Source organism: Apodemus sylvaticus, chromosome 17, assembly GCF_947179515.1.
Source record: "Apodemus sylvaticus chromosome 17, mApoSyl1.1, whole genome shotgun sequence".
NCBI lineage: Eukaryota > Metazoa > Chordata > Mammalia > Rodentia > Muridae > Apodemus > Apodemus sylvaticus.
This window is the reverse complement of record NC_067488.1, coordinates 7,616,813-7,643,927: the sequence shown is the minus strand read 5'-3', so window position 1 is coordinate 7,643,927 and position 27,115 is coordinate 7,616,813. Positions and strand designations below refer to the sequence as shown.

Here is a 27,115-nt window from a genome sequence, read left to right as displayed (position 1 = left end):
GCCTTCAGTGTCTCTTACTGGGCACCTTTGATTAGTTTGCTACTGATGTGTGACAACCCTGAAGTTCTCCCAAGCTGTGCCTACCCCAGAGTCTTGCCACCCGTGACCTCTCACCTCCCAGGTGTGCTCTGGACGCTGCAGCATGACACACAGTGTGTGCTTCCTTCCTCAGGCAAACCTGAGTCTGTCTGCTTCCTGCCTCTGATAACTTGCCTGGGGTTTTCAGATCTGAGGCACTGCTCTTAGTACATCCAAGCCTGCTTCCTTCTAGATCCACGGCTGCTACTGCTGCATCCGAGTGACTTCATCTTCCTTTTCTAGAACAGTCTCCTCAAATTGGAAGATAGATGCAGAGAATTCTGTATTCAAGAGCAGAAATGAAGTTCTTTAGGGAAAGTTACTAACTTTTCCATGTTTGTCATCTCTTACCACTCATGTTAAATCCATTTAAGGATTTAACTCGATTTAACAGTAGCAGCCATTTATTAGGTAAAGTAGGATATGACGTGGGGCTTATCTGTGTGTTTCTGAGGTAAATTGTCACCTGTATGTTGCATATCTCTTTTCTGAACATAATCTTTGAGGAATGCTGAAATCATCATTTAAATTAACAAGGGACATGTTGGTGTGCCTGTCTGTCGCCCCCTAGGTAAAAGAAGAAATGAAAATCCTTGCACAAGATAAAGGCGTTAACTCTTTCAAGATGTTTATGGCCTACAAAGATCTGTACATGGTGCAAGACGAGCAAATGTATGCGGCCTTCTCTCAGTGTAAGGAAATAGGAGCGATCGCTCAGGTGCACGCTGAGAACGGAGACTTGATTGCAGAGGTGAGCATTTCCATTCCAACCCTCCCATAGACAGCCGAGAACAGAGACTTGATTGCAGAGGTGAGCATTTCCATTCCAACCCTCCCATAGACAGGGAAACAGCTGTAACTTAGAGCAGAGACATGCGGCCCTGTGAAGGCGGACTCAACTCACAAAAGGGCGGGAATGAAGTCTCATTATCTGTGCCGATAAATTGCCAAGCTGGCTTGTTGGCCGCTGCCTTTGATTTTGTTTGGTGCTTCTACAGGGTTGGGTGAAGAGCCCTCCTTTCCCAGCCAGCTACATACGTTCAATTTTTTTTAAAAATAAAATGCACTGTTATAAAAATGGGGGTTATTTTCTTTTAGGTTTGTTTATTTATTTATAATTTATGTGTACATATGTGCATGTGTACCAGGTGAATGCAGTGCCTGCAGAGTCCAGAAATTGGACCCCCTGGAACTGGAGTTGCAGGCAGTTGTGAACTGCCATGTGGGTGCTGGGAACTGAACCCAGGTCCTCTGTCAGAGCAGCCGCACCCTTAACTCCTGAGCAGTCTCTCCAGACTGTAAACCCTCTCCTGTACGTCCCTCAACACTGGTTTGTTTTCTGAGACTCAGGCTGCTGGCACTGATGCTAAGTGTGGATGCCTGTGAGCTGTGTGTAAGACAGTATTTTAAAGCCTCACACTTCTCAGAGACTGGGAATCAAAATGTGCTCTGGAGGAATGTAGAAGGTATTTACTTCTCGTGTTAGCTCCATTACCAATGTCCAGAGGGTACGGCATCTGAGAGATTTAAAGAGCTGTCTCTGGCCCTTTACATTAGCTGATTTTTTTTTTCTTTCCCCAGGCTTACCTCCCATTTAAGTAAGATTGCAGCTTGGTAGGCAGGAGGCCGTGGGAAGAAAGAGAAGGGGGTGTGAGCTATAAATTCAAACAGGCCAGAGTTTAAATGTGACTTCCACACTGTGTGACATCGGCGGGTCCTCTCAGTACTCTGAATCTTGATTTGCAGTTCTTTTGTGAAAGAAAGAAAGAAAATTTTGATGGATCTAACTAATATCATTAGTGGACTGAGCTGAGGGGCGGTGGAGACTGATTCGGTAGAAAAATACAGCTCCTTACACAATATATTGAGTCACTTCAGCAAGGCTCTTGAGTTGTTCTGTTTGGTTCACTTTATTACTATACTAACGTCTCAGACATGAACAGTGCAGCACAGTGCGTCTTACAGAGCGTGACTACAAACCACCTGATCTTTTTCAAGGCTGTCATAGACAGACACACAAACGGTAGAGAAGAGAGGAAAAACTCAAAAGTCATTCTTCAGGAGCCGGTCCACTTTTCTTTAGAGACAGAGTCTGTCTCTCACTGGGTAGGAACTCACCGGCCAGGTCAGCCTGGCTGCTCAGTGGTCCGGCGGATCCGCCTGCCTGTGCTAACCCATCAGTACAAGGGAATCTCCCTTCCTGTTTGGCCTTTCCACACGGGTTCTGTGGACTGAACTCGGGCTGCCCTGGTTGCACTGAAAGCATTTGACCAACTGAGCATTCCCTCGGCCCCTCCCTTCCCCCACCTTTTCAACCCAAAGAAGCTAATGGTGCAATGATGCACAGGGACACTATGAATCTACGCTGTCTGCGTATTGCACTCTGCCCCACCCCCCACGCCTATAGCTGACACGTCTAAAAGCCTATCAGAACCTTTAATTTCCAATAGACTCATATTAGCCAGTAGCAATCCTTCCTGCTCTCTTTTTCACGTTCTTGCTACCTTTTAGGGAGCAAAGAAGATGCTGGCACTGGGGATAACAGGCCCCGAGGGGCATGAGTTGTGCCGTCCCGAAGCAGTGGAGGCAGAGGCCACCTTGAGAGCCATCACCATAGCCAGCGCCGTGAACTGCCCTCTCTACGTCGTGCACGTGATGAGCAAATCCGCAGCGAAGGTGATAGCTGATGCGAGGAGAGAAGGTGACCCTCAGTGGGACCCGGCGCCCCGGGCTAACAGGCGAGGGGAGCTTGCGTGCTTCATTGGCTTAGTGGGGGGCAGACCCCAAACACACGAGGAAGCTGTGTTTGGGGTCTGCCCCCCTCATCCTTACACAAGTCCTCTTCTTTCTTCTTTCCTATCATCTTCAGGGTCCATTCACTTCCTTCTGGTTACTTCCTTCTACTTAGGGCCTCAAATCCATCTCTTAACACCAGAAGCAGCAAGTTTTTATTTAAAACCATGATAGTAAATTTTAATTTTAAAGCTAATTTTACAGCAACTCGCACTTTTCCCGATCATCAACCTTCCCTTGCTAGGACCTGATGCAGCCAGGGCAGAGTTCAAGCTCCGAAGCTTGCTTTTCAACGGAATCGATTTATTTGTCCCACAGCACCTTGGATCTCGGGTCAACTGAAGCACTAGCTCCCAGAGCATTTTAATGATTGCTGTTTTAAAGGTTATTTTTTAACTTCAAATGGACTGTTGCCTCAACTCAGTTCAGTCTAAATGTAGTCATGCAAAAGAAAGAAATCGCGTTCCCGAGCAAAGGAAAAAGATATTAGTTTGCTAGGTCCGGACAAAGGGTTGAAAGCGGCCTGTGCGCTCCTCCCTGGAATCCCCAATTTGCTGGTAGAGACACAGGTGGGGGAGGTTGTCCTGTTAACGTCCCTCCTGAGAGTGACAGCCAGTGGCCAATGTCCCTCAGTAAAAACCCAGAATGGATTTAGTGTGCTTCTAATCGACACCAAAATACATTTTGTCAAAACTGTGTGTTGCAAAGTTTAGTCAGGATTTTGTGAGCAGTGCACATTTTTAAAATGTAATCCATTATATCATGTGTTAGGAATAAGGTCCATTTAAAGTGAGCTCACAAAGACTTATTAGCGACTGTTATGGACTGCCCCCCCACCCCCACCCCCCACCCCCACCCCTACCCCCACCCCCACCCCAGTGTGACCGGATGAAACAGCTCCCTCCCCTCACTCAAACAGTAGCTGAAATCCCAAGCTGCAGTTCTAGCTTTCTCCCACCAGATGGTGATGTTGCCGGCTCTATGGAACTAGTAAAGTTTCTCTTTTATGGGGCACACCAGGTACACAATGCTAGATTAGAGAGAATAGTCAAATCTGCAGAAATGCCCACTGCAACCCACCGTCAAGTTATAATTTTGAAAGTTAAGGCTGGAAACTTTCTTGATAGTGGGTATTTACTCTATATGTGGACAAAATTCTTTCAAAGCCAGCTTACAAAAACATAGGGATCACAGATAACTATTAATCTTAAGCACAGGCATTTTGATTTTGATTTTAAGTTAGTTTTAAACACAATTTTACTTCTTGAATGTGAGAAATGTTTACAGTTTTACATCAATCCAACTTTCAAAATTATATACCCCCAAAAAATGTTCAAAGAAATTTTTCTCTTTTGGGTCCTTGTCGGATCCCATAAGAAATATCTCTATCTTCTGTTACTTCATTAAACAAAACAAAACAAACAAAATACCACTTTGCTAGTATTTTGTCCTTTGCTGGTTTTCTGTTGAAATATATCCTTAAGGTCAGCCCTCAGAGGATGGGTTTTTATCATTTTCATTTGTAGGTCTAGAATGTTCTGTTGTGTTTATTCAAATAACCCTCCAATGGTGAGCACTGGTCTGTGGCAGCCCTGGGCTCTTACAAATGAACGCCAGGGCCATCACCTTCTGCAGAGACGATTTGGTATTTGTAGAAGGTGTGTGGCCTTTCTATTGCCTATGTAAGAAACTGCTGCACGGTTTGTTAACATGAACTTGCTGTCTGGTTGTTCTAGACGACAGAGGACGCAGGAGTGCCCTGCCCTGCCTTAACGCTCCCAGGGTCTACGCATGCTCAGTTTTCTCAGCTTATGCAGGCCTCCACCGCGCATGCTCAGTTTCCTCAGCCCAGCCCCACCTCTGCCTTTCTGAATCTTTAAAGACAACTATGCTGGGCTGCACACTGGTGTCAGCTTATTCTCAATGGCCTCGTGCTGCTCCCACTTTAAGGATCCTTGTATGACGTCGAGCCAACTCCATTAATTTAGAAGACCTTCCCATCTGTACTGGCTGGTTTTGTGTGTCAACTTGACACAGGCTGGAGTTATCACAGAGAAAGGAGCTTTAGTTGGGGAAGTGCCTCCATGAGATCCAGTTGTGGGGCATTTTCTCAATTAGTGATCAAGTGGCAGGGCCCTTTGTGGGTGGTACCACCTCTGGGCTGGTGCTCTTGGGTTCTATAAGAGAGCAGGCTGAGCAAGCCAGGGGAAGCAAGCCAGTAAGAAACATCCCTCCATGGCCTCTGCATCAGCTCCTGCTTCCTGACCTGCTTGAGTTCCAGTCCTGATTTCCTTTTGTGATGAACAGCAATGCAGAAGTATAAGCTAAATAAACCCTTTCCTCCCTAACTTGCTTCTTGGTCATGATGTTTGTGCCAGGAATAGAAACTCTGACTAAGCAAATTGGTACCAGCGTAGTGGGGTATTCCTGTGACAACCTGACCATGTTTTGGGGAGGTCTGTGGAAGGACTTTGGAACTTAGAGCTAGAAGAGCCATTAGGATGTTAAGAGTTCTGTGGAAAGTTCTGTAGAGCTTGGAAGACAATGCAGTGCAGAAGATGGAGGCCTGGCTTGTGAAATTTCAGAGGGAAGATTAAAGACTCTGAAAGGGGCCATGTTTTGATTGTGAAGATTCTGTGGTTTTAGTTAGCTGGGGCTGAAGAATCAGCTGTGATTAACAAGATACCAGAACCACTAAATCAAACCTTTGTGTTACTGGGACTATTGATGCTGGTTAGCTGGAGCTAAGAAATTAGCGGTGATTAAGAAGAGACCAGCATCACTGAGGTGAAATCTTCTGGGAAGTGTTTTCTGAGAGCACAGAGGCTGTGTTCCAGAGTTGGCCACAGTTGTATTTTGTGCTGTGGCTGGACTTGGTACTGTGTAAGAGTCACCCAGATGGTACTGGTTTTGAAGGCATGAAGGGGTCATGAAGAGCAGCTGAGGCTCTTGGAACAGTGAGAGGCCACAGAAGGTCATTGGTGAAGGTGCAGCCCCAGTTGCAATTGATGGCCCAGGACTTGAAGGGGTCATGCATAGGAGCAGAGGCTTGTCACCATGAAGAGAGCCTATGAGAGGCTATTGGTGAAGCCTAATTACAGTGGAAGACAGCAGTGTTTTGGAGATGCCAGTGCCATGAGATGACCACCAAGAACAGCAGCAGCAGTGGAGTACAGGCAGCTGAGCCTAGAAGACAAGCTGTGTGCTACAAAGGGCAGAGCTGAAGAAGTGACCCAAGCCCTTGAAGGAGCCCAGAAGATCGTGAGTTGGATCCCAGACATTGAACCATTGGAGTTTGAGTTTTGCTTTTGGTTGTGACTGTGCCCTGATATGTTTCCCTCTTGAAGGAAGAAAGTATTTTAGGGAAGCCCACAGTTGAGAAACTTTGAATGTTTAAAAGACTTTGAATTTTAAAGATATTGGACATTTTAAGGTGATTGAACTTTTAATATGTAAAGACTGTGGGACTTTTAAAGTAATTTAGATCTTGGGGATGAATAAGAAAGTAAGGGTTGAGGTTTAATAGTGATGTGTTTGTGTGTCAAGTTGACAAGGGGTCAATTGTACTGGCTAGTTTTGTGTGTCAACTTGACACAGGCTGGAGTTATCACAGAGAAAGGAGCTTTAGTTGGGGAAGTGCCTCCATGAGATCCAGATGTGGGGCATTTTCTCAATTAGTGATCAAGTGGCAGGGCCCCTTGTGGGTGGTACCACCTTTGGGCTGCTGCTCTTGGATTCTGTAAGAGAGCAGGCTGAGCAAGCCAGCGGAAGCAAGCCAGTAAGGAACATTTCTCCATGGCCTCTGCATTAGCTCCTGCTTATTAACCTGCTTGAGTTCCAGTCCTAACTTCCTTTTGTGATGAACTGCAATGTGGAAGTGTAAGCTAAATAAACCCTTTCCTCCCTAACTTGCTTCTTGGTCATGATGTTTGTGCAGGAATAGAAACCCTGACTAAGACACCATCTCAAGGCTTTTAACCACATCTACAAGGTCCCCTTTGCTACATTATATAACATATGAACAGACTATCGATTGGCATGTGGAATCTTTATGGTTCCATTATGTGCCTAACATAAAAGGGCATGTTTTGAGGTGGGGTTACTCTTGTGTAAGCCAGGCTAGCCTTGATTTCTTTTATTATTATTATTATTATTATTATTATTATCTTTAATCTTATTTTTACAGTCCAGTCTTTATCTTCCTCCCAGTCCACCTTCCGTCAGTTCCTCATCTCATTCCTCCTCCTCTCCCCCATCTCCAAGAGGATGTCACACACCCCCACACCCCCCAGGCCTCCCCACTCCCTGTGGCCTCAAGTCTCTCCAGGGTTAGGTGCATTGTCTCACTGAGGCCAGACCAGGCAGTCCTCCTCTGCTGTATATGTGTCAGGGGCCTTGCACCAGCTCGTGTATGCTGCCTGGTTGGTTAGCCTTGATTTCAAGATCCTCCTGCTTCAGCCTCTGAGTCCAGGTGCAAGCGGTAGTCTGGTCCTTAGCCAAACAGTGCGTGTGCCCGAAGGATCCCTTGACATCCTGATTATTCCCATCTCACTAGCTGTCGCTGTGCATGTAGCTTTTTAGCCACCGAGCTGCACACGGGGTTCTCAGTGACCCTTTAGAAAATACATTGCATTCTCTCCCTACTCTGCCACCTGAGCTGGGGTGCCCGTTATTTTGTTTAGAGTGGAGGTGCAGTCTCTAGGTAACCTGTTATTTCTTGTCTGTGATTGCAATGTCAACTATAGGCGCCTGTGGTGGTTTGAATAGGAGTGGCCCCCATAGACTCATGTGATTAAATGCTTGGCACTAGGGAGTAGCACAATTAGGAGAAGTAACCTTCTTGGAATAGGTGTGGCGTTGATAGAGGAAGTGTGTCACTGTGGGGGCGGGACTTGAAGGCTCAGAAGCTCAGGTCAGTTCTCTTCCGGCTTCCTGTTGATGCCTCAGCTCCTTCTCCAGCACCATGTCTGCCTGTTCACCACTGTTTCCTGCCATGATGATAAGGGACTAAACCTGTGAACTGTAAGCCATCCCCAATTAAATCTCTTCCTTTATAAAAGCTGTCTTGATCATGGTGTCTCTTCACAACCATAGAACCCTAACTGAGACAGAAGTCTACTCTTAACTTGTTTTAACATATCTTATTAAAATTCAACCTTATTTTATACCCAAGCTCCTGTCTTCAGGGAGCAAGTATGCATCTTGCTTGAACATATTGACGAAACATTTTCTTTTTGCTTTTCATAAAAAACACAAGTTACAGGATGCAAATGTGCTGTTGCTGTGCTCTGGGTTGGATCTGTAAATCAGAGGGAGGCCCCATTAGTTCCTAAGACACTCATTGTGAGCTGGGCCTTGTGGTTGCTTTGCTGTTTATTTGGTTGGGTGGAGTTGTTTGAACTAGTCTTGGTGGGTTTTCCTGCAGCACAAAGATCCATGTACCAGCTTTTTGTTGTGTGACATCAGGTTCTCTCACAGAGCTTGGAGTAGTTCCCACTTTTCAACTCCGTCCTCCACGTATTCTTCTTGTTTTTAGAAGTCAGAAGAGAGTCATAGAAGGCCTCATCCTCCCGTGCTTGTTACTGACGAACAGCAGGTCTTCTTCCATCTATCTTCAGTGCACTGACTGGCCAGGGGAGGGGAGGCTGGTGTGAGGTGGAGTTCGTGGGAATCTGAATGTCACCTTATCTTTTTTCTTTCTTGGTCTTATGCATCTGATTACCTCATTGCCTTTTAAATTATAAAAAAAAAGATCTACTTCAAAGCAGTTGAAAACTGGCCATTTAAGAACATTTCAAAAACTGGAATTGTGTGGCTTGGAGGGAAACAGAATGTGGAAGGTGTAGATTGCTTTTTTTTTTCTTTCTTTCTTTTAGTTCTGTTAAATGTTAAGACCATCGTGATTCTTTTTTTTTTATTATATATTTTTATTTTCTATATTCTTTGTTTACATTCCAAATGATTTCCCCTTTCCCAGTCCCCCCCCCCCCCCATATGTACCATAAACCTTCTTCTCTCCACCCATTCTCCAATCACCTCTCTCCGTTTTCTCTGTCATGGTACTCCCCTCCAATGCTAGATCAAGCCTTTCCAGGATCAGGACCCTCTCCTTACTTCTTCATGGGAGTCATTTGTTATGCTAATTGTGCCTTGGGTATTCAGAGCTTCTGGGCTAATTAATATCTACTTATCAGATTGCATTTCATGTGTATTCTTTTGTGATTGGGTTACCTCACTTAGGATGATATTTTCCAGATCAAACCATTTGTCTAAAAATTCTGTGAATTCATTGTTTCTAATTGCTGAGTAGTATTCCATTGTGTAAATATACCACACATTTTCTGTATCCATTCCTCCTTTGAGGGACATCTGGGTTCTTTTCAGCTTCTGGCTATTATAAATAAGGCTGCTATGAACATAATGGAGCATGTGTCCTTATTGCATGCTGGGGAATCCTTTGGGTATATGCCCAAAGCTCCGGACACACCAAGTACCACAGCCATGGTGCAATCAGTAAGGTCCTGCTTTTCCAGAGTACTGGAGAGGAGGAACCCGAGAGACCAGTGTCAATAGCACCAGTGTTTTCTGAGCTGTGGAGGAAGCCAAATCCCAGGCCACGTCCCAGGTCATGTCCCAGGCCTTTCTTCTTGGTTCATCAGGAGGTTTTTCTCCTCTACTTTCAATGTGTCCCTTCTGTTGGTGTCTATATTCCAATTCCCTCTTCTTTTAGATCCCAGTCTTACTAGATTAGGCTCTACCCCAAAGGCCCCACTGCTTCTATAAAGACCTTATTCAGTATATTTGAAGACTTCAAGGGCTGATTTCTGGTGTGTGGTGACTTGAATGAGAATGGTTCCCAGAGATTCATATATTTCAATCAGTAGAACTCGTTGGGAAGGACTAGAAGGTGTGGCCGTGCTGGAGAAGGCATGTCACTAGAGGCAGGCTCTCAGGTTTCGGATGACCATTGCTGTGCCCAATGTTCTCTCTCCTTCCTGCCTGTGGTTCAAGATGTGAGCTGTTCCTCTTTTCATGCCCTTCCTCCTTCATCATGGACTCTAACTCTCTCCCACTGTAAGCCAAACTAAATGTTTTCCTCTGTGAGTTCCCTCAGTCCTGGTGTTTTTTAATCACAAAAATAGAAAGGTGACTATTCCATTTCTAATTAAGATACACAGCTCAATATGTAAACATGAAGAGACCCCAAGCTTCTGGGGACATGCTACGTACTTCTGTGTGCATCATGATTGTTGGTTTTGTTTATTTATTGTTTGTTTGTTTGTTTGTATAATGGGGATGGTTGGTTTGTTTTTTAACCTTCACAAATTTACCATAGTAAAAGCATATTGCAATCCCATTTCTAGATAAGAAAACTGAGACAAAGAACATTGATTCATCATATGCAAAGTGCAGATATACAACATCAGGATTTGAACTCAAATCTGCATTTACAAGTCCTGTCTCTATTTAATTTTCTTCTCAAATAGTTTCCTCTTTTGAAAAAAATAATATTTTGAATCAGTGCAGCCCAGCAGAGCTCCACCCTGTTATTTAGTAGGAAAGTTATTTTGAAATACATAGCTATCTTCAAACTGTAGTTCAAGTGGCTTCCCTGACACCTGCACAGATTCTCCTCCCCTTTCAACTTTCACTCATAGCTCTCAGGATTCAAGGCTCAGCAGAAAAGCACCCACTCTGTTACTTCCCTCTAATAAAGCTGTCTGGTGATTGAGAGAATCCTATGCATCTAAAATGCCTCATAATTCAGAGATCTTTAGGATCTCTCAGAGATGTAAACGCCGTTAAGTGGGAGATTGCAACAGAATGATAGTCTTTGCATTTGGTCCCGTGTCCAAGGATGGAGAAAGTAGGGGGAGTAAATGTGGATGGAGAGGGAACAACCTAACTAGAAGACACTAGGGAGGAAACAGGTGATAAAGACTCAAGAGGATGCAAACACAATCAGAAGAGGACCAGATGGAAACCAGACACAAGTGCTGTTCATAGCCACCTGGAGTGCAGAGCAAGGGAGACCAGGAAGGGGAAGTGGGTTATCACTCGGTTACATCCACAGATAGCTTGCGCTTGACTGAAAATGTTTAGGAATGCATGCTCTTTGGCAGAGTATGAAAACGTTGCTTTTCTTGTAACAATGTGTGTATGGTCCTATATCAGAGGACGAAGGCGTTAATTCTGATTATGCCACTGCCCATGTGTGTATCTGTGGCAGGTCAATTCTTTTCATTGAGCATCAATTTCTTCTTTTATCGAAGCAGAGTGAGGTATTGCTGTGATGCCAAGTGAGGTCAAGCGCAAGAGATATGAAAGCTCTGCAGTCTATACCTGTGGTGGCAATGGTGCTTGCTTTATTTTTAGACGTGCAATTAGGTTGAAGTCTTGTAGTTTGATGGACTACTGGACTCTGTTTTCCTTCTTTATACTTTTTGCGTGAGGTTTGGTCTTCTAAAAATTGTAGAGGGGAGCAGTGAGCCATTAGGAATCTTTATTTTTAATTTCTTATATTCATAAATATGTAATGAGAATCAAGTTGAAAATACACTCCTTAATGAGGAGCTTGTGTGCACTAAAGAAGCATCTTTGTCACATTTGAAAGGGCTAAGCCGTCTGAGGAAATTACCCGCCATCCAAGCTTGACACAGCCCTGGCAGACTCCAGTAGATGCTGACATTTAACTTTTCCTGACTATTAAGATGGTAGAAGCTTGGGAACTGCATTCCCATATCGTTTCGATGTGCCAAGTGACTGAATGGAATATGTGACAGGACCTTTCCTTGGTGATGAAGCACCAAGGAAAATCCTGAGTTGGCATCTCATGGAGCGACTGCAAATCAAGTCAGTCTCGTCGTCCAAGCAACTGGGAGATGTGCTCTTGACACAGCAAATCTTCTTTGGAGTTACAAATAGAGACCGAGCCTGTCTTAGTCTCTCCAAGTAGAGACCGCTACCTCTTAGTTCACTACACATGGCCAATGTTTATCCTGCCTGCCACAAAGATAAATCCTAAAGTTGCTTCTCTTTCCTGGAAACAGGCCACTAAGGATCTGGGGTGGCGTGGCATTGGGTGTGTCACAGAATTGAAGCAGAGCAGCAGTGGTTGGGGTCCCTGGAGACCCCTTTTACCAATCATGGCATAGGGGTCCTGGGGGCCCACTTTCACAGCCCATAGCGTGGAGATACTGAGGGACCCCTTTCATGCATGCATGGCTTTCATGTCAAATTCGTAGGCTTCAGTAAGCCTGGCTTTGACTGTTTCTCTATCTCCTAGGCTAGCTGGAGGAAGAGGCTGGCTTGGAGGAAGGATAATTTATGAGATAATAGGGTGCTACATTGCTTCTTGGAGGACTCTGGTGACTGGTGGCCATCCACTGCGTGTGCTCGCTAAGGAAATCAGTTAATTTCAGTTATATATCTGAATTGCAGGTGAAATTCAGCACCTGGTCAACTAAAGTGAGATCATTTGGCATGCTAGAATCTCCTCAACATCCTCTCTCTCCTCCTCCTCCTCTCCCTCTCTCCCCCTTCCCCTCCCCTCCCCCCTCTCCTTTCCCTCTTCCCTTCCTTCTCCCCTTCCCCCTCTCTCACTGTTTCTCTATCTCCCCTCTCTTTTGATTGCTTGCATGTGATGAGGTTGATGTCAGTGAATCTATTATTCTGACAAATGCTAATCAGATAGGAGCCTGATTTTAAATTCAAATTCCCTGTGCACTATTAAGTTTTCCAACATCTCATGCTTTGGATGTCCTCATTTGCATGATTTTTTAGTGTGCATTTCGGGCTACGGTTTTATTATCCGAATGTTCTTTTATTGAATATAGATCTTCTCAGAAAGTTCTTTTTGAGAGTGTGAAAAGGTTATGAATCGGTCAGCAGCAAAGATGCACCATGGTTGGAGTCCATATTGGCTATATTAACAGTAGTTTATCATCTGGTTAGATGGCATAAAAATTGAGATCACTGATTTAAAATTCCCGGGTTCAAGTCCTACCTCCTTAAGTCTACACATATAAATCTGTATAAAGTATCTGTAGAGAAATTACATAATCCTGAAGCCTTATCTTTTAATTGAAATAGTAATAGCATTTACTTAATAGGATTTTAAGATTGCATTATAAATGTAGCCCCCAGCATCCTCCGAGTTATGCTTCAGGTCAATGGAGAATACCCAAGACGGTTTTAATGACCTCTACTTGGAAGGAGAGCATGCTATTTGCATTCAATCTAATTGACCCAAACAAATCCCAAAGCCCAGCCTGATGGCAAGTAACTGGGAGAATGATCTGTACCTTACAATGCAAATGACCAGAACACACTAAATGCTCAGTAATTATCAGTAATTATTGAGTCTGGCTCACAAAAGAGAGGTGTGGGATGGGATTCTGTAAAGCTATGGTATCTTCCTCTGTGGGGACAGAGGAGACTCTCTGTGTGTTTGTCAGATGGTTTTCTTAAACATGCATTAAGGGACTGAATCCTGCCTTTGAACCTTCCAGGAAAGGTGGTCTTTGGAGAACCGATTGCAGCGGGTCTCGGCACCGATGGCACACAGTACTGGAGTCAAGAATGGACCCACGCAGCCCACCATGTCATGGGTCCCCCATTGAGACCTGACCCTTCAACACCTGGCTTTCTCATGAATCTGTTGGCTAAGTAATAATTTTTCAGATGACTGTAAAGTTATTTGGGTAGGAGGTAATTCTTTATCAGCTGTATCTTTGGATGGAGGAAAGCTTATCCTAACTTTGTAGATCCAAGGACCTTCTGGTCTTCTGTTTGAGCCATGGTAGGAGGAGCAGAATACACAGGACTTATGATGTTTAAGCTGATGTGGTCTAGGGACTAGTTTGTTGTGTGAGTAATATCCCTTTCCATTCATTCTGAACATTTTACCATTCCCCATTCTCATCTCCAGATTTCAGTTGATAGGGACCATTTCTCAGTAGACTGGAATGAACCCACTTGCCCCTTGCCTTTAACTCCCCTTCCTTCACACTTCTATGTCCCAGAGATTATTTATCAGCCAAACTGGGATTGTTGACCCCGGTGACAGAGCAGTTCTCAGCCAGTCTTACATCTGTGTTCATGACAATATGGACATCTGTCACTGGGCTGCTCTAGAGGACCTATCTTCATTGCCATGGGTCGTCATGAGGATATCTTTTGTGGTATTCTACTCACAAGAAATTTCTACCTACATTGTTCCTAGTGAGCCTGCTGTTTGTATCGTGAGGGCCATACAACTATCAGTTTCTAAATAGGACAAGCTCACAACCATGGGCTCGTAAGTCTTGGTGCAGAGTCTAGTAGGCACCCTATCATCTCACAGACCATTTCTTCAAACTAGCCAGCTTCTTCTAATTAGGCTAGGAAATTGAAAAACAGTAAAAGACAGACTTGTCGAGGATTCTGCACCATAATCCTTAAGAGTGTGTTCTCCAAAAGTGCTTCTGAAGCTAGACGAAGAGAGGTGAATGTGTACCTAGAAATTCTACTCATGCCCCTCCCACTGCTTGGCATCCCATGGAGGAGACAGGAGGCTAAGAAACACCAAGGGTGTCCTGCTCAGTGTGCTCTCTTCTCACATCATTGCCTTTCTTCCTTGTTCATTCTTCACAGTGGTGATCTGACCACAACAGGGAGTGACAACTGCACTTTCAACACCTGCCAAAAAGCTCTAGGGAAGGATGACTTCACTAAGATTCCCAACGGGGTGAATGGTGTCGAGGACAGAATGTCTGTGATATGGGAAAAGGGTGTGGTAAGTTTCATGGGAATGAGTCTGAGTTCTCTCAGGGTCATGTTGTTTGGGGACCAAAGAAGTAAAAAACCTTCATAGAAATCGAAATCTCTGTCTCTGTCTCTCCCTCTCCCCAACCCCCACTGTGTATGTGTGTGCATGTGTGTGTGTGTGTGTTTGTCATGCACACACACTCACACACACACATACACACTCACACAAACTGGGAATCACAGCAGTCACCATCAGCTCCACCCCATGCCTGTCCGGGGCATTATCAACAAACAAGCAATTGGTTTCTCTACACAGTTCATCTCAGAAGATATGTTGTGTCACTTGTGCAGAGACATCGGGAACCAGTTTAGACTGGGTTCTTATTCTAATAGGCTTATTCTTCATGTGTCATTAATGTAAATATGTGAACTGATAGGAAAATATATGAATGATATTAAATTTGCTGTCTGAAGTTACATAGATAATGAAATCTGTGGGCAAAGCGACTTTTTAAACTAATAAATGAAGAAGGAATGAAAAGTTTCTTCCTAAGAATGAAGCAAAACCCCATAGACAGAAAGAAGTCAGGTGTTAACCCAGCTATCCAGGTGCCGTGTGTAGTTATAAAGTTCTACAGCAAGACTAGGTAGACCCAAGATTCTCCCTGCCATGCTTTTCAAAAATCCCTCTCTAAGATGACACATGTCTCATACTTCACACTTGAGAATTCTCCTTGATTGTTTCTCCTACATTCAGTGCCATGTCTAGCTCTCACTGTTCTTCTTCTTGGGATTTCAGTTACTGTGATTAAACATGATGACCAAAATCAAGTTGTGGAGGAAAGGGCCTATTTGGCTTACATTAATATCCTAGTTCATCACTGAAGGAAGTCTGGCCAGGGACTCAAACAGGGCAGGAGCCTGGAGGACAGAGATGATGTAGACACCCTAAGTGAGATTGCTCACGGGTGTGCTCATGAAGGCTTGTTTAGTCTGATTTCTTACAGCATCCGGGACCTGATGGCACCATCCACCTTGGGCTGGGCTCCTCCACCATCAATCACCGGTTAAGAAAATGCCCTGTATTCAGATCTTACGGAGGCATTTCCTCACTCGAGGTTCCCTCCTTTCAGATGACTCTAGCTAGTGTCAAGTAGCCAGCCCATTCATTATGCACTGAGTCCTGTTGATTTTATTTTTCAGAATGCCTCCTGGTTTCCATATTCATGACGACTATAAATTGGAGGCTTCAGTTTTGTTCTGAACACTCCTATAGTCTCAGAGCTGGTTTCCTTATTCTCAGAAACTACTTGTTCCACCATTCCATCCTGAGTTGTGGCTCTGTTCTGTAAGCCCTGCTCACATTAATCCCTTCTCAAAAAACACATCAGTGCTGTTCGTTACTAGAGTGTCATGTTTAAGCAATCAGTTTAGTACAAGGGTCTTCACAATTATTGTGTGAGGTGCAATGTGTGCTTTGAGCTTTAGTAAAGTTTCTTTTATGAATGTGGTGCCCTTGCATTTGGCACATATATGTTCAGAATTGAGAGTTCTTCTAGGTAGATTTTTCCTTTGATGAGTATGAAGTGTCCTTTCTTTAAGGGAGTTATTTATGTCCTTTTAAAGGTCCTCTATCAGCATCATGAGATGTGATTTTAAAACCAAATCTTATGTTGGGGTATCCAGCATAAGATGGTATCCCATGCTTTTGTGGGAGAACTGGGTTTGGATGATGCCATGTTGCCTTGTTTTCTGTTGGTAATGTTCTTGTCTTTTGCCATCTCGTTTTCTCTGGTGTTAGTTGGTCTCTGACTGTGGCTTATCCGTCCTGCAAGCCTGTGTATCAGTACTCCTAGGAGACCAGTTCTCTCTGTGAGGAATTTATGTATGGAGAGCTGTGGTACAGGGTCAGCTCAGGGGTACAGACAGAAACCAGAAGGATCCTGTCCCCAGCTGATCCTTGGTTCCTGTATCCTGATGGCTCTGAGCAGGTACCTCTTGGGCCAGGAATTTGAAGAGAAGTGGTGGTCTTACCTGTGCATGCAGGTGTGTAGGTACTTCTGGGAGACCAGCTAATGTAGCTTTGTGGCTCAGGATCAATTCTGGGCATAGACAGAAATAGAAAGACTACTGTCCCAGGCTGCCCCTGGGTTCCTATGTCCTCAGGGTTCCTGGTGGGTTCCTCTGAGCAGCAGGGGTGGTTCGTACATGGATTTTCAGAACATCTCTGCAGTTCTGCCTTCTGCTGATCTTCCTCCTTGATTCCCTTTCTCCACTCTAAACTCTAACCATCCCTCACCATTCTCCCTCTCTTTCTTCTTGCTTAAATATTTTAAAGTATTGTGCAAATTTCCTCCTTACACTTGTGTTATCATAGTAAATATCTTTATGAAAGACTTTCATAATCTATTCTAGTTCCCATTATATATATATAAATATATATATAAATATATATTTTTGTATATATAATGTTATATTATATGTTATATATTATATATGTTATATATATTATATATTATATTATATATGTTATATATATTATATTATATATAATGTTATATATATAAATATATATATTTATATATAAATATATATATTTATATATAAATCTGGTCCTTAAAATAACTGAGTATTTTCCAATAACATGCATGAAACTGTATACTTTTCTGAAACAGTAAGATGCTTTACTTCTGAGACTAATATAATAAATCTTTAAAGGCAGTCTTGTCATATACATATATATATATAAGCCCAATAAGGATTCTATGTTAAAATTTCTTAAGATAGATTTTCCATGATTTTTTGCTTCACATAAATTTAAATTATATAAAATTGTACCTCTTGTGTTTATCTTTTATCTTGTAAAGGCACTGTCATGTAATTTAAAAGCATCATAACTATCTTGTTTTGACTATGTAGTATTTTACCTAATATCCACATGATTATTTCAGAGTTAAGTCTGTAGTACATGAAATAGATAATAAATATGGTTATGAAAGTGGAAAACTTTGGGGGATGGAAAATGCCATTATTAGCCTTTAGCTATCTTGTGTAGTAATCTTGAATGATTTGGGGACAGATGGGGAAGAAATAGTAGGGTCGTCTTTTAATCTGATGGGCGTTTTGGAAAGCCGTCCTCAGGCTTCTGTATGCCTTCATCTTTGTCATGGTGCTGTGGCTGGTTTATACCGCACACGCACAGACGTAGCTTCTTGATGTAGGAAGTGAGATACAGTTCTGTTTGGATTAATAGATGTACCTCCCCAGAGGAGGAGATGTTAGCGTTTGATCATCATAACAAATGCATCTTCTTACAGCACAGTGGTAAAATGGATGAAAACAGATTTGTGGCAGTTACCAGCACAAATGCAGCCAAAATCTTTAATCTTTACCCGAAAAAAGGAAGAATAGCTGTAGGCTCAGATGCTGACATTGTGATCTGGGACCCAGAAGCCACGAGGTAAGTCTGAGATCTTGTGTCACCGGGTTTTACCCTTGAAGAAAAGCATGTAAGTCGCTATGAGATCTCACCTAGGCCTTTCTCAGAGTGTGTGCTAGGTAATTTATTTCTCTGTGCTCAGGAATTCTAAGCCTGGGCAGAAGATAAAGGTTTTGGATGGACAAATGTTTTTTTGTTTTTCTTGGCACAGAGGATGCCAACGTGGTGTTGAACTTGCTGGGAATGGCTATGTCTAGAAAACCAATGTGAGTTTGCTGTTCCAGCACTTGGCAAAGACTCGAGTTCACATGGAGGGAAAGTGCAGATCCCTGAAGAAAAGAAAAGGCTTTAATTTGAAAAGAACGGAATTGGAAACTCAAAATAATTACAGCCTTTTAAACGCTTTTAGATAAAAAGATTCCAGCACAAAAGACATCACTTTTAGTTAGCCAAACTTTCCAGATGCGCTCAGCCTCAGCCTGCTGTTCCCAGTGGGCCCTTGGTTCTCAATTTCCATAATTCTGTGTTAATATTGTGGGTCCAGCAAATTCCACCAGTTCAAAAGAGCACTGATAGATGTTGAATTTCTGCTAAATTCTTCTTGTAGGATGTTGTCTCCAACAGTACCTGTTTGTCCATGTCCTTGAGGTAAACACAGGTAGGGGAGGAAATTCTGCACATGAACATTTTGTGTACACAGTCTGTGTACACGGAAATTTAATGGTCCTTCTGTCTTCACCATATGGGATTTACTCAAAGTCTAGAATGTTTGTTTTTATCGTAGTTAGCAAAAGTGCACAGTTTCTAGAAAGTGATATTATTACAGAGATACAGAAGTGCCCTTGGGCCACCTTCTGGAAAAAAGATGGCCATTTGGAATTTGGAACATGAAGGAAGCTCCTATGGCTGAGAGCCTAGAAACAGGCCCCAGATGGTCTTTTTGTGGTTGGCACTTTCCTCAGGACACTCATTGTCCCTACCTAGGGATCAGTTCGTGGGACTGGCAGGCCAGCCCCACGGCAGGTAGCCTTTGGCCAGCTCTCTAGTGTATCACCGCAGTGCAGCTTTACAATCCGTGCCAAGCAGTGAAAAGCTGTGTGAGAACCTCAAGCCAGGAGATATCCTGGGATCACAGCCAGTCACACCCGAGGCCTTGGTCACTATGTTGAGAGGGAGTTACATTTAAAGAATATATGCCTGATAAAGCTAAATGTAGACGGGCTTTCTACTAGTCCAGGAAAGACAGTGGGAGAACAGTTGCTTGGCTTTACACACTCCAGATGATCTGTGTTGGTTGTGGTTTGGAAACCTCCCGATTTCATAAGTTCCACTCGCAGGCTCCACTAGTTGACAGCAATGCAAGTAATTTAGGCCACTGCTCAGAGGATGGGACCAGGTGTGTCTTTTGAAAGATCGTGTGGCTTATGAAGATCACAAGGTTTAGTTAGAAAACCCAGAAACTCTCAAGATTCCTCTCTCATGGAAGGAATATGTGAAAAGTGATAACTTGTGAAACATTCTGTTGAGTCATCGGCTGATAATTACTAACACTGTGTACAAGTCAGTGGGGCAGAGCGTACTGAGTATCTAAGATGCCATTCATCAGGGAAGACCAGGAAAGCTAAAGTAAGAGAACACTGTAACTGTGAACCAAATGTGCAAGAATTATACTTCATTTTTCATGTTCTATTTTTATCCCATTGGGGTGGGCAGTTTAATTCTATTCTGTGTTTTCCTATATCAAAGTAGAAAGAAAATAGAATACTCTGTTGAACTATGAAACTCCCCAGTCTAGTTCTAACCCCAGGGAGAGCACTGGGCGGCTGGTTCCATAGTTCCTTCTCCTCTTCCTCCTCTTCAATTATTTATTTGCTAGTCTTTGCAACTCATTTCACTTTTTTATTGAAAGTAGACTTTGCCATATTACATAGTCTAATTATGGTTTCGTTTCCCTCAGCTCCTTCCAGATTCCCCATTCTCCACCTGCTCAAGTCTACACCCTCTTTCACTCTTTCATTAGGCTACAAACAGGCATCTAAATAATAGCAATAAAATAAGATAAAATGAAAGCAAAGAAACTGGCATAGGAAGAAGCAAACAAACTAGCAGAAGAAAAAGAGCTTTTGAAAAGCACAAGAAACACATACAGATGCAGACACACACATTTGCACACACCAATATCCCATAAAAATACAACATACAACATATGCAAATATGATATATATATAAAAGACCTGTAAGGGAACAAGGAAGGAAGGAAGGAAGGAAGGAAGGAAGGAAGGAAGGAAGGACAGAAGGAAGGACGGAAGGAAGGAAGAACAGAAGAGTGTGTTCAGACAAAACATTATGAGACGAGGCACTGCTAAAAAATGCCATTGAGTTTATTTTGACTTGCTGGGATATTCTTTTCAACCTTCTACCTGGGTGTCTTCAGTGGGACCCACACTGACTCCTTGGCTGGTTTGAGTTCTGGGAATCACACCAGCTCAGGTACAAAACGTTGTCTTCCTCTGACAACTGGACAAAGAGGAATGACCGGAATGCAAGGTTGTGAATAATTCACTCCCTTTATTTCCCACACTTTGCCACTCAGAGGGTATTTATAGGCTGTGATTCTGTCTCCCTGAGTCATGCCTGAGGCTATACAAATTTAGATCACTTTCTCACAAGCTCCAGTTACTAATCTCTGTAACATTGTTTTGTCCCTCCTGTCCTAGTCACTTGTTTCAGAATGGTGCATAATGATCCAGATGTGTAGTTATTTTTTTTAATGGTCTATGTATTACTTACATTTCCTCCAGTTTGGTCCAAGAATAACTAACTTAAGGTCAAACTCAAACTTCTGTTCTGCATAGGCATCTTATTCATAATCTGTTCAGTTGTTCTTCTCTTTTATTTGTTCTTTACCTATCTTTTAAATAACAATTGTTCTTTATATAATATTGACTAAAGAAAGTTAAATATTTAAATTTTGTTTTGGTGAATGTATATATTAACCTTGTGAGCACTAAGTCTTCATTACTATGACACACATGTGTCAGCAGTACCAAGTCCTCCTGATCACTCCCACACTGCCAATCCAGGTCTGCTTATCGTGAACCAGAAGCAATAGGAAGTAACACGGGCCTGAGTGATTGGTAGTAGGTTCTAACCTGGGCTCTACCAGGGGCCACTAAGTCTCTGCAGAGAGGTAATTGGACTTGTTGAAGTTCTGGGCTCAGTCCCCAGTACCATGCATACAACATGAAGAATAAAGGAAATTAGGTCATTGCATACCTACCCCTCCTTTATAAAACAAGGTAGTCATTACTATGTCTACCACAAGATTACCGTGAAGCAACATATGTGAACATATTTTATAAGCTAAACTAGCCCTGTTGATAGTCTTTGCTTTATGAAGGAAGCCCCACATCCAAACCCCAGCACTGCATACACTAGATGCAATGTTGCTGCATACACTAGATGAAATGGCTCATACCTGTAATTCCAGAATGTGGGAGGTAGAGGCAGGAGAATCATAAATTCAAGATTGTCTTTGGATATACAATGAGTTTAGAAACAGCTTGCTAGGAAACACGGTGCTGAGGGGAGGGTGTTGCGATACATTGCTGTCATGACCTTATCCTTCCAGTCTGGCTGATGTTGGGCTCTGCTGAGTATTTGCACTTTGGGTTACGCTCAGTTCCTTCCCCTGTGCTGACCAGGCAGGCAGGTAAACCGAGGGATTTTACTGTGTCGACTCCCACATCCTCTTAGAAACCCACACATCTTTCCATTTTCTCTGCTTTTGTTATCCCCTTGAAGGCAGAAAAATATTATCAAGCTAATGAACGGGTCCAGTCCTCTTTGGAAATTTAATTTGACACTTTAAATTCTATGTGAATTTTTTTTCTCTCATATACCATAAGAATTTTGCACTAATCAGCAAAATTTGTAGACTGTGGAGAAAAGAGAGGGGGTTGTTGGAGAGGAGGATCCATGGGATAAGGGATGGACATTTAAACAATGAGAGAGAATGGCTTGCATAGTTCACATACAAAAGGAGAAGCAGGAGTATCTAGGTCGATCCCAACACCCGCTTTCTCTATTCTTGGCCTGCTTATTATGAGAAAGGTGCTCAGTTGGGCTCTTTGCACTCTGCCAAAACATATGCAGATGACCTCAGCTGGGACATTTCTAATGCACCACAGTATTTTTGGCCTCGCTGCACACATCACCCACAGCTCTCTGCTGTCCTTAGAGATGGGGAATGCTCACGATTGTCACCTCCTGCCTCTCCCTGCCCTGCACACTGAATCCTAGTGAGTCCTGAACACCTGTCCACAGTGCTGTGCCGTGGTCTTCCTTTACTTTCTGACCCTTTGTTATATTGTTGAGGTGCATTTTAAAAAAGGATCAAGGGTGACGATGACCGCAGAGAGAGTCCCCTCAGGCCCCACAGCTCTTTCCTTCTTTATCAACTGACAGAATGGTACTACTGTCACAGGCAACGAGCTGATACTGCCTTACTATGAGCAGCTAGAGCCTATCCTTCATTGAGGTTTTCCTAGCTCTTACCCAGCATTCATTTCTGCCCCAGGATCCCATATTAGATTTCATCAAAATGTGTCCCGAGGCTGGACTGGGGTGTGACAATATCTCTACCTTTGCTTTTAATCACTTTGTCGGTGTTGAGGAATCATACTTAAGTCTTTTGGAGAACATCTCTGCTATGCTTTTCTTTACGATGGTTTTTCTCCTTCCTGGCTACAGGTTTGGGGAACAAATAATACAAAAGTCTCACTTCCATGAGTCATGAAGAGTCATGAAGAGTGAATGTGACCGATGTGCCGCCACACAGTGATGCTGTGCTGGGAGCCTGGCGAGTGCAGCCTTTCCGGGCATAGCATCTGCTTCTTCTGTGTGGCCCTTGTGGAGAGGAAGTTGCTTCACACAAGCCAAACTTAAGGAGTGAGGTGCTAAGTCCCAGACCTATGTTTGAATTGGTACTTTGGGACTTGGGCTTGGTCAAACTCAACACAGTAGAATTTTAGCAAACATAGTTAAGCAAAGTAGAAGAGAGCAGCCTTCCACTGCTGGTGGGACTTGGCAGCGGTGCGGGGACACCGGGAAGATTGCCTTCAGCAACAGCTGTGCTTCCGAGAAGTCAAGAAGGGCGCCCCTCACTCTGCTTTTCATTCCTCTACAGGACCCTTCAGTGTTGACAGGAGGAAAGGTTGCAGACACAGACCAGAAACACTGAGGCTTTCTAAGTGCGGAGGATGCCCTGTTCCGCTGCTCTCATTCTCTTGAAGCAGACGTTGACTTTTGAGGTTTAGAGCAGTGTGTCAGGCAGAAGTAGCTGAGCGTGAAGAGAACGGCTCTCGTGTGCTTCCAGAGTCACTCTGAGCTGTTGTTCACCTTGGAGTCAGGTTCTGAGGGTCCAGCTCGTACAGGTCCTTCCTTTGGGAAACTGTCAGTCCAGGGAGAGGAGAGGGAATATAAGATGAGAGGGTCTACTCTCAGAAGAGATGTGCTGAGAACACTGAGAGGTTCAGAGCAGAGCGGTCCTGTATGAGGGCAGCAGGAGGTGCGCCGTCACGTGGGTTGAGAGTGGGTAGAGCACCCGTACCCGAGAGTCAAACTGAATCAGGGGCAGTGTAAACTGAGGCACCAGGGAGGAGGCCAGAGCCTCCTTCTCAGTTAGAGCTGAGAATTGTATGAGAGAGAAGGAGCCGAGGCTTCAGGGAAAAGGAAGAGAAGTCAGACCGCCTCCAATTTTAATTTTGTCTGTCATAGTCTAAGCTAAGTGTTCACAAAGTTAGCCTTGTGGAAAGAATTATTTAATCAAGGGAAGAAATGGGTTTATCTGAAGGGGGATATTCTGTCTTGCAAAAAAAAAGTATTTCTCTTTATCCTACGATGATGATTTTAACATTAATTATAGTCCAGCATTATGTATGATTTATTTTTATCATATAATTAGACACTAGATGTTTTACTGCAAAATTTGCCTAATGCTTTTAGCAAAAATGATAGCCTGCTTTGATTAGTTATTACAGATGACAGCAATGTACATTGAACCCCACATCCTGAAGGGGGCGCCCACAAGCCACACTGGGCTGCCGGAGCTGCTGGTTATGTAAGGAGGCAGCCTCCTGAGAGAGGAAGCAATTGCTGATGCTTTGGCGGCTACATGGTACCTGGTTGTTTCTGCTTGTTTTTGATTCCTGTTGGTTATTAACGGCATGTAGAAAACAGTGTGCTTGCCACATAATCTGCTGCCCTAAAACCAGGTTTCATTAACGTCACCAAAGGAGGGCAGGAGAAAGAAAAGCAGGATAGCTATAAAGAAGCTGTCTGCTTCCAGAGTGAGGCATTTGTGTGCTGAGGGACAGAGGGGACTGGGTGTGGGCGTGTAAGGGGAAGGGTTGGAAATGAAAGATTGCCTGAGACACAGCAAGCCTGCAAAGAAAAAATTCCTGCAAAGCCAACTGCTGTACCTCTTCTGTGCCAGTGCACATTTTAGAAAAGGCTGCATTTAGTGCAAAGAGAACATTATCAACTTTTTTTTTCTGCTTTGGAAATGAAGAGTCTCCTGTATTCAGCTTGACAGCTCACTGAGCCAATGTCTATCTCTGGTGACAGAAGCGTGTGCCCTACGCTTCACCGCCCCGGTCAAAGCTTCAGATCTAAGGACACATCTCTTATCTAGCTGTTGGCCTTTTTCAGTAGACTATTCAGGTTGCTTAGCTCTTACGGAGAAGAAATCAAGAGTGTGGTTTTCATAGGCTATTGAAACAGGATTTTAAGGTGTCATATGGTTGAAACAGAGATCAGCCAAGATGGCCAAGCTGTTAAAAGTCTGATCAGAGAGAGGGGAATGAGAGCTTCTTGCAGGTCTGCAGGAGCAGCAGGCACTCATGGTCTGGCAATTTAAGGCTCTGGTTCTTTGGAATTCATTAAAGAGCACTTAGTTACTATGGAAACTGTCTCTTTTCAGTATTTATGAGCTACAGGGTATCTCACAGCATCTCAAGCACACAAACACACAGCTGACTATTGTGTGCACTGAAACATTTGATGAAGACTTCTAGCTGCTCTGTATTCTGCAGAGGAGGCATATTTTTGCTTCCTGTTATTTGGGGTTTATTATTATTTTTAAACTCAATTACAGCAAGCTTTGACCTTGAATATACTGCTCTGGAAGGCATTGTGCTGCCTCTCCTGTTTAATTTCCTTCATTTTCTCAGTGTAGATAGAGATAAAGGAATTTAACTTTATATTCAGTGAAGAGTAATGACTTGAGGATTATGAATGTGCCCCTGGGTTCTGCAAGGAACCTTTGGATGAAATTGAGCAGGAGAGGGATGCTTCTTTAAGGGACATGAAGCAATGGGGAGTAAAAAGCATCAAGAATCAAACAGCGACGCTTAGGGGTGTCACTAGAGCCATATCATCAGGGACAGCTTCAAAGAGTCTCCTTGGCCTCTTCCTTGCAGTGGCTCATCCTGTGTCATCTGATTTCTGAACTGTAATTCTTCTTCCTCCAAAGAAGTATATGCACACACGCACGCACGCACGCATGCACATGACAGTGCACACACACACACACATGAGAGTGCACACACACACACCACACAAAAACATGCACAAGAACACACATAAGCACACATAAGTACATGCACAAGCACACACACACAAGCACACACACACCACACACAAACACACACAAGCATACACAAGCAGAGTCTGTGATTATTTTGAAAAGCTGGTCAGCATAAAGATGTGCTTTGCATACCCATTGCTGACAGACTCTGTAAAGAACTCGTCTCCCAGGCCCCAAAGCACAGTTATCCCCATTTCATGTGGTAAGGGAAGAGGAGTGAGCACACAGGGCTTGTGCAGGTTCCTACATAGAATCACTTGTGTGTGTGCTCATGTGTGTGCTTGTGTGGTGTGTGTGACCATGACTTCTCTGCTGTGTTGTCATGATGCAGCATGGTGTTGGGAACTGCATGGGGTCTGCACAGCTGTAGGAGCAGGCGGGTCTGCACAGCTGTAGGATCATTCTCCTTACAATTCTGACTACAGATGTGTATGATCCCAGGACAGTTTCTTGGTGGATGATATTATAGTAATGTTGATGTATGTGTGTTCTTTTTTATTGTTTTTAATCCACACAAAATCCAGCCCATTAGTCAGGCATTGGGGTAGTAATACCCTGATGGGAGAAGAAGCCTTTTTATTAAATCTTTTCTTTAAAAAGGTTTGAGATGAACAACTTTGCCTTTTCTGAGCTGGTTATTTTGTGGCATTGAGAATCCTACTTGGTTAAAAATAACATTATTTGTTTTGTTTTGCAACATTGCTATGGTAAAGATGCTATACACAAATCCTCAATGTATATGTAGTGCCCATGTGCCAGCAGAGGACCAATGTGTGGAATGGGTGGGAACTGTGGCTAGCCATAGCTGTCAATCAGAGCTCATTGTATAATGGCTTCCTTCAGGCAGGAACTGGACACAGTGTAAGAGACTGATACTTCACTTAAGGCATCTCCTGTTTCATAGACACCTTCAGTTTACACCAAGAAAGATAGAAACTGAAAAGCTCTGGGGGTTCTTTCTGGCTAAGATAGCCTGATGAAATCGGAATTGGGTGCTCCCAAGAGCTGATACCTCTTAAAAGTTATTTGGAGTGAAGCTATTCAAACACACCACCTAAGATTATTTTACGGCCTTTGGAAGACAGTTGCTTATTAAGTTTGGCTTCTTCATGAAAAGAAAGGCTAGCTTCCCTGATGACACACAGGGGTAAAATATTAACCATAATTTATTGCACATTGTTTATTTGAGCATGTTCTTATGCAACTGAACCTTTCAGTGACTTCTGAGGACTTTCTTAGCAATGGCTGAACTGTTCTCCACGTGATGAAAGTGAAGCAAGTCAGAGGCGACTCTTAGGGACCAGCCAGTCCTGAGTGGTTCTGTTTGCCAGAGCAGCAGGGTTTGTGTTCAGCATTAAAACCATGTAAAAGCATAAAACCCAAGAGAAGCTGTGTAAGAGGTGCAGGCT

The 27,115-nt window shown here is 43.5% G+C and overlaps 1 protein-coding gene across 1 annotated transcript in view; it reads left to right on the top strand.

Moving 5' to 3' along the window:
- Dpys (dihydropyrimidinase) overlaps positions 1 to 27,115 on the top strand; it is a 77,053-nt gene that overhangs the window by 16,168 nt on the left and 33,770 nt on the right. Inside the window, exons 3-7 of the mRNA XM_052160961.1 lie at positions 650 to 829; positions 2,590 to 2,779; positions 13,383 to 13,539; positions 14,506 to 14,647; positions 17,937 to 18,079. Of these exons, the coding sequence (XP_052016921.1) occupies positions 650 to 829; positions 2,590 to 2,779; positions 13,383 to 13,539; positions 14,506 to 14,647; positions 17,937 to 18,079 (812 nt within the window). The remainder of the gene's footprint in view (positions 1 to 649; positions 830 to 2,589; positions 2,780 to 13,382; positions 13,540 to 14,505; positions 14,648 to 17,936; positions 18,080 to 27,115) is intronic.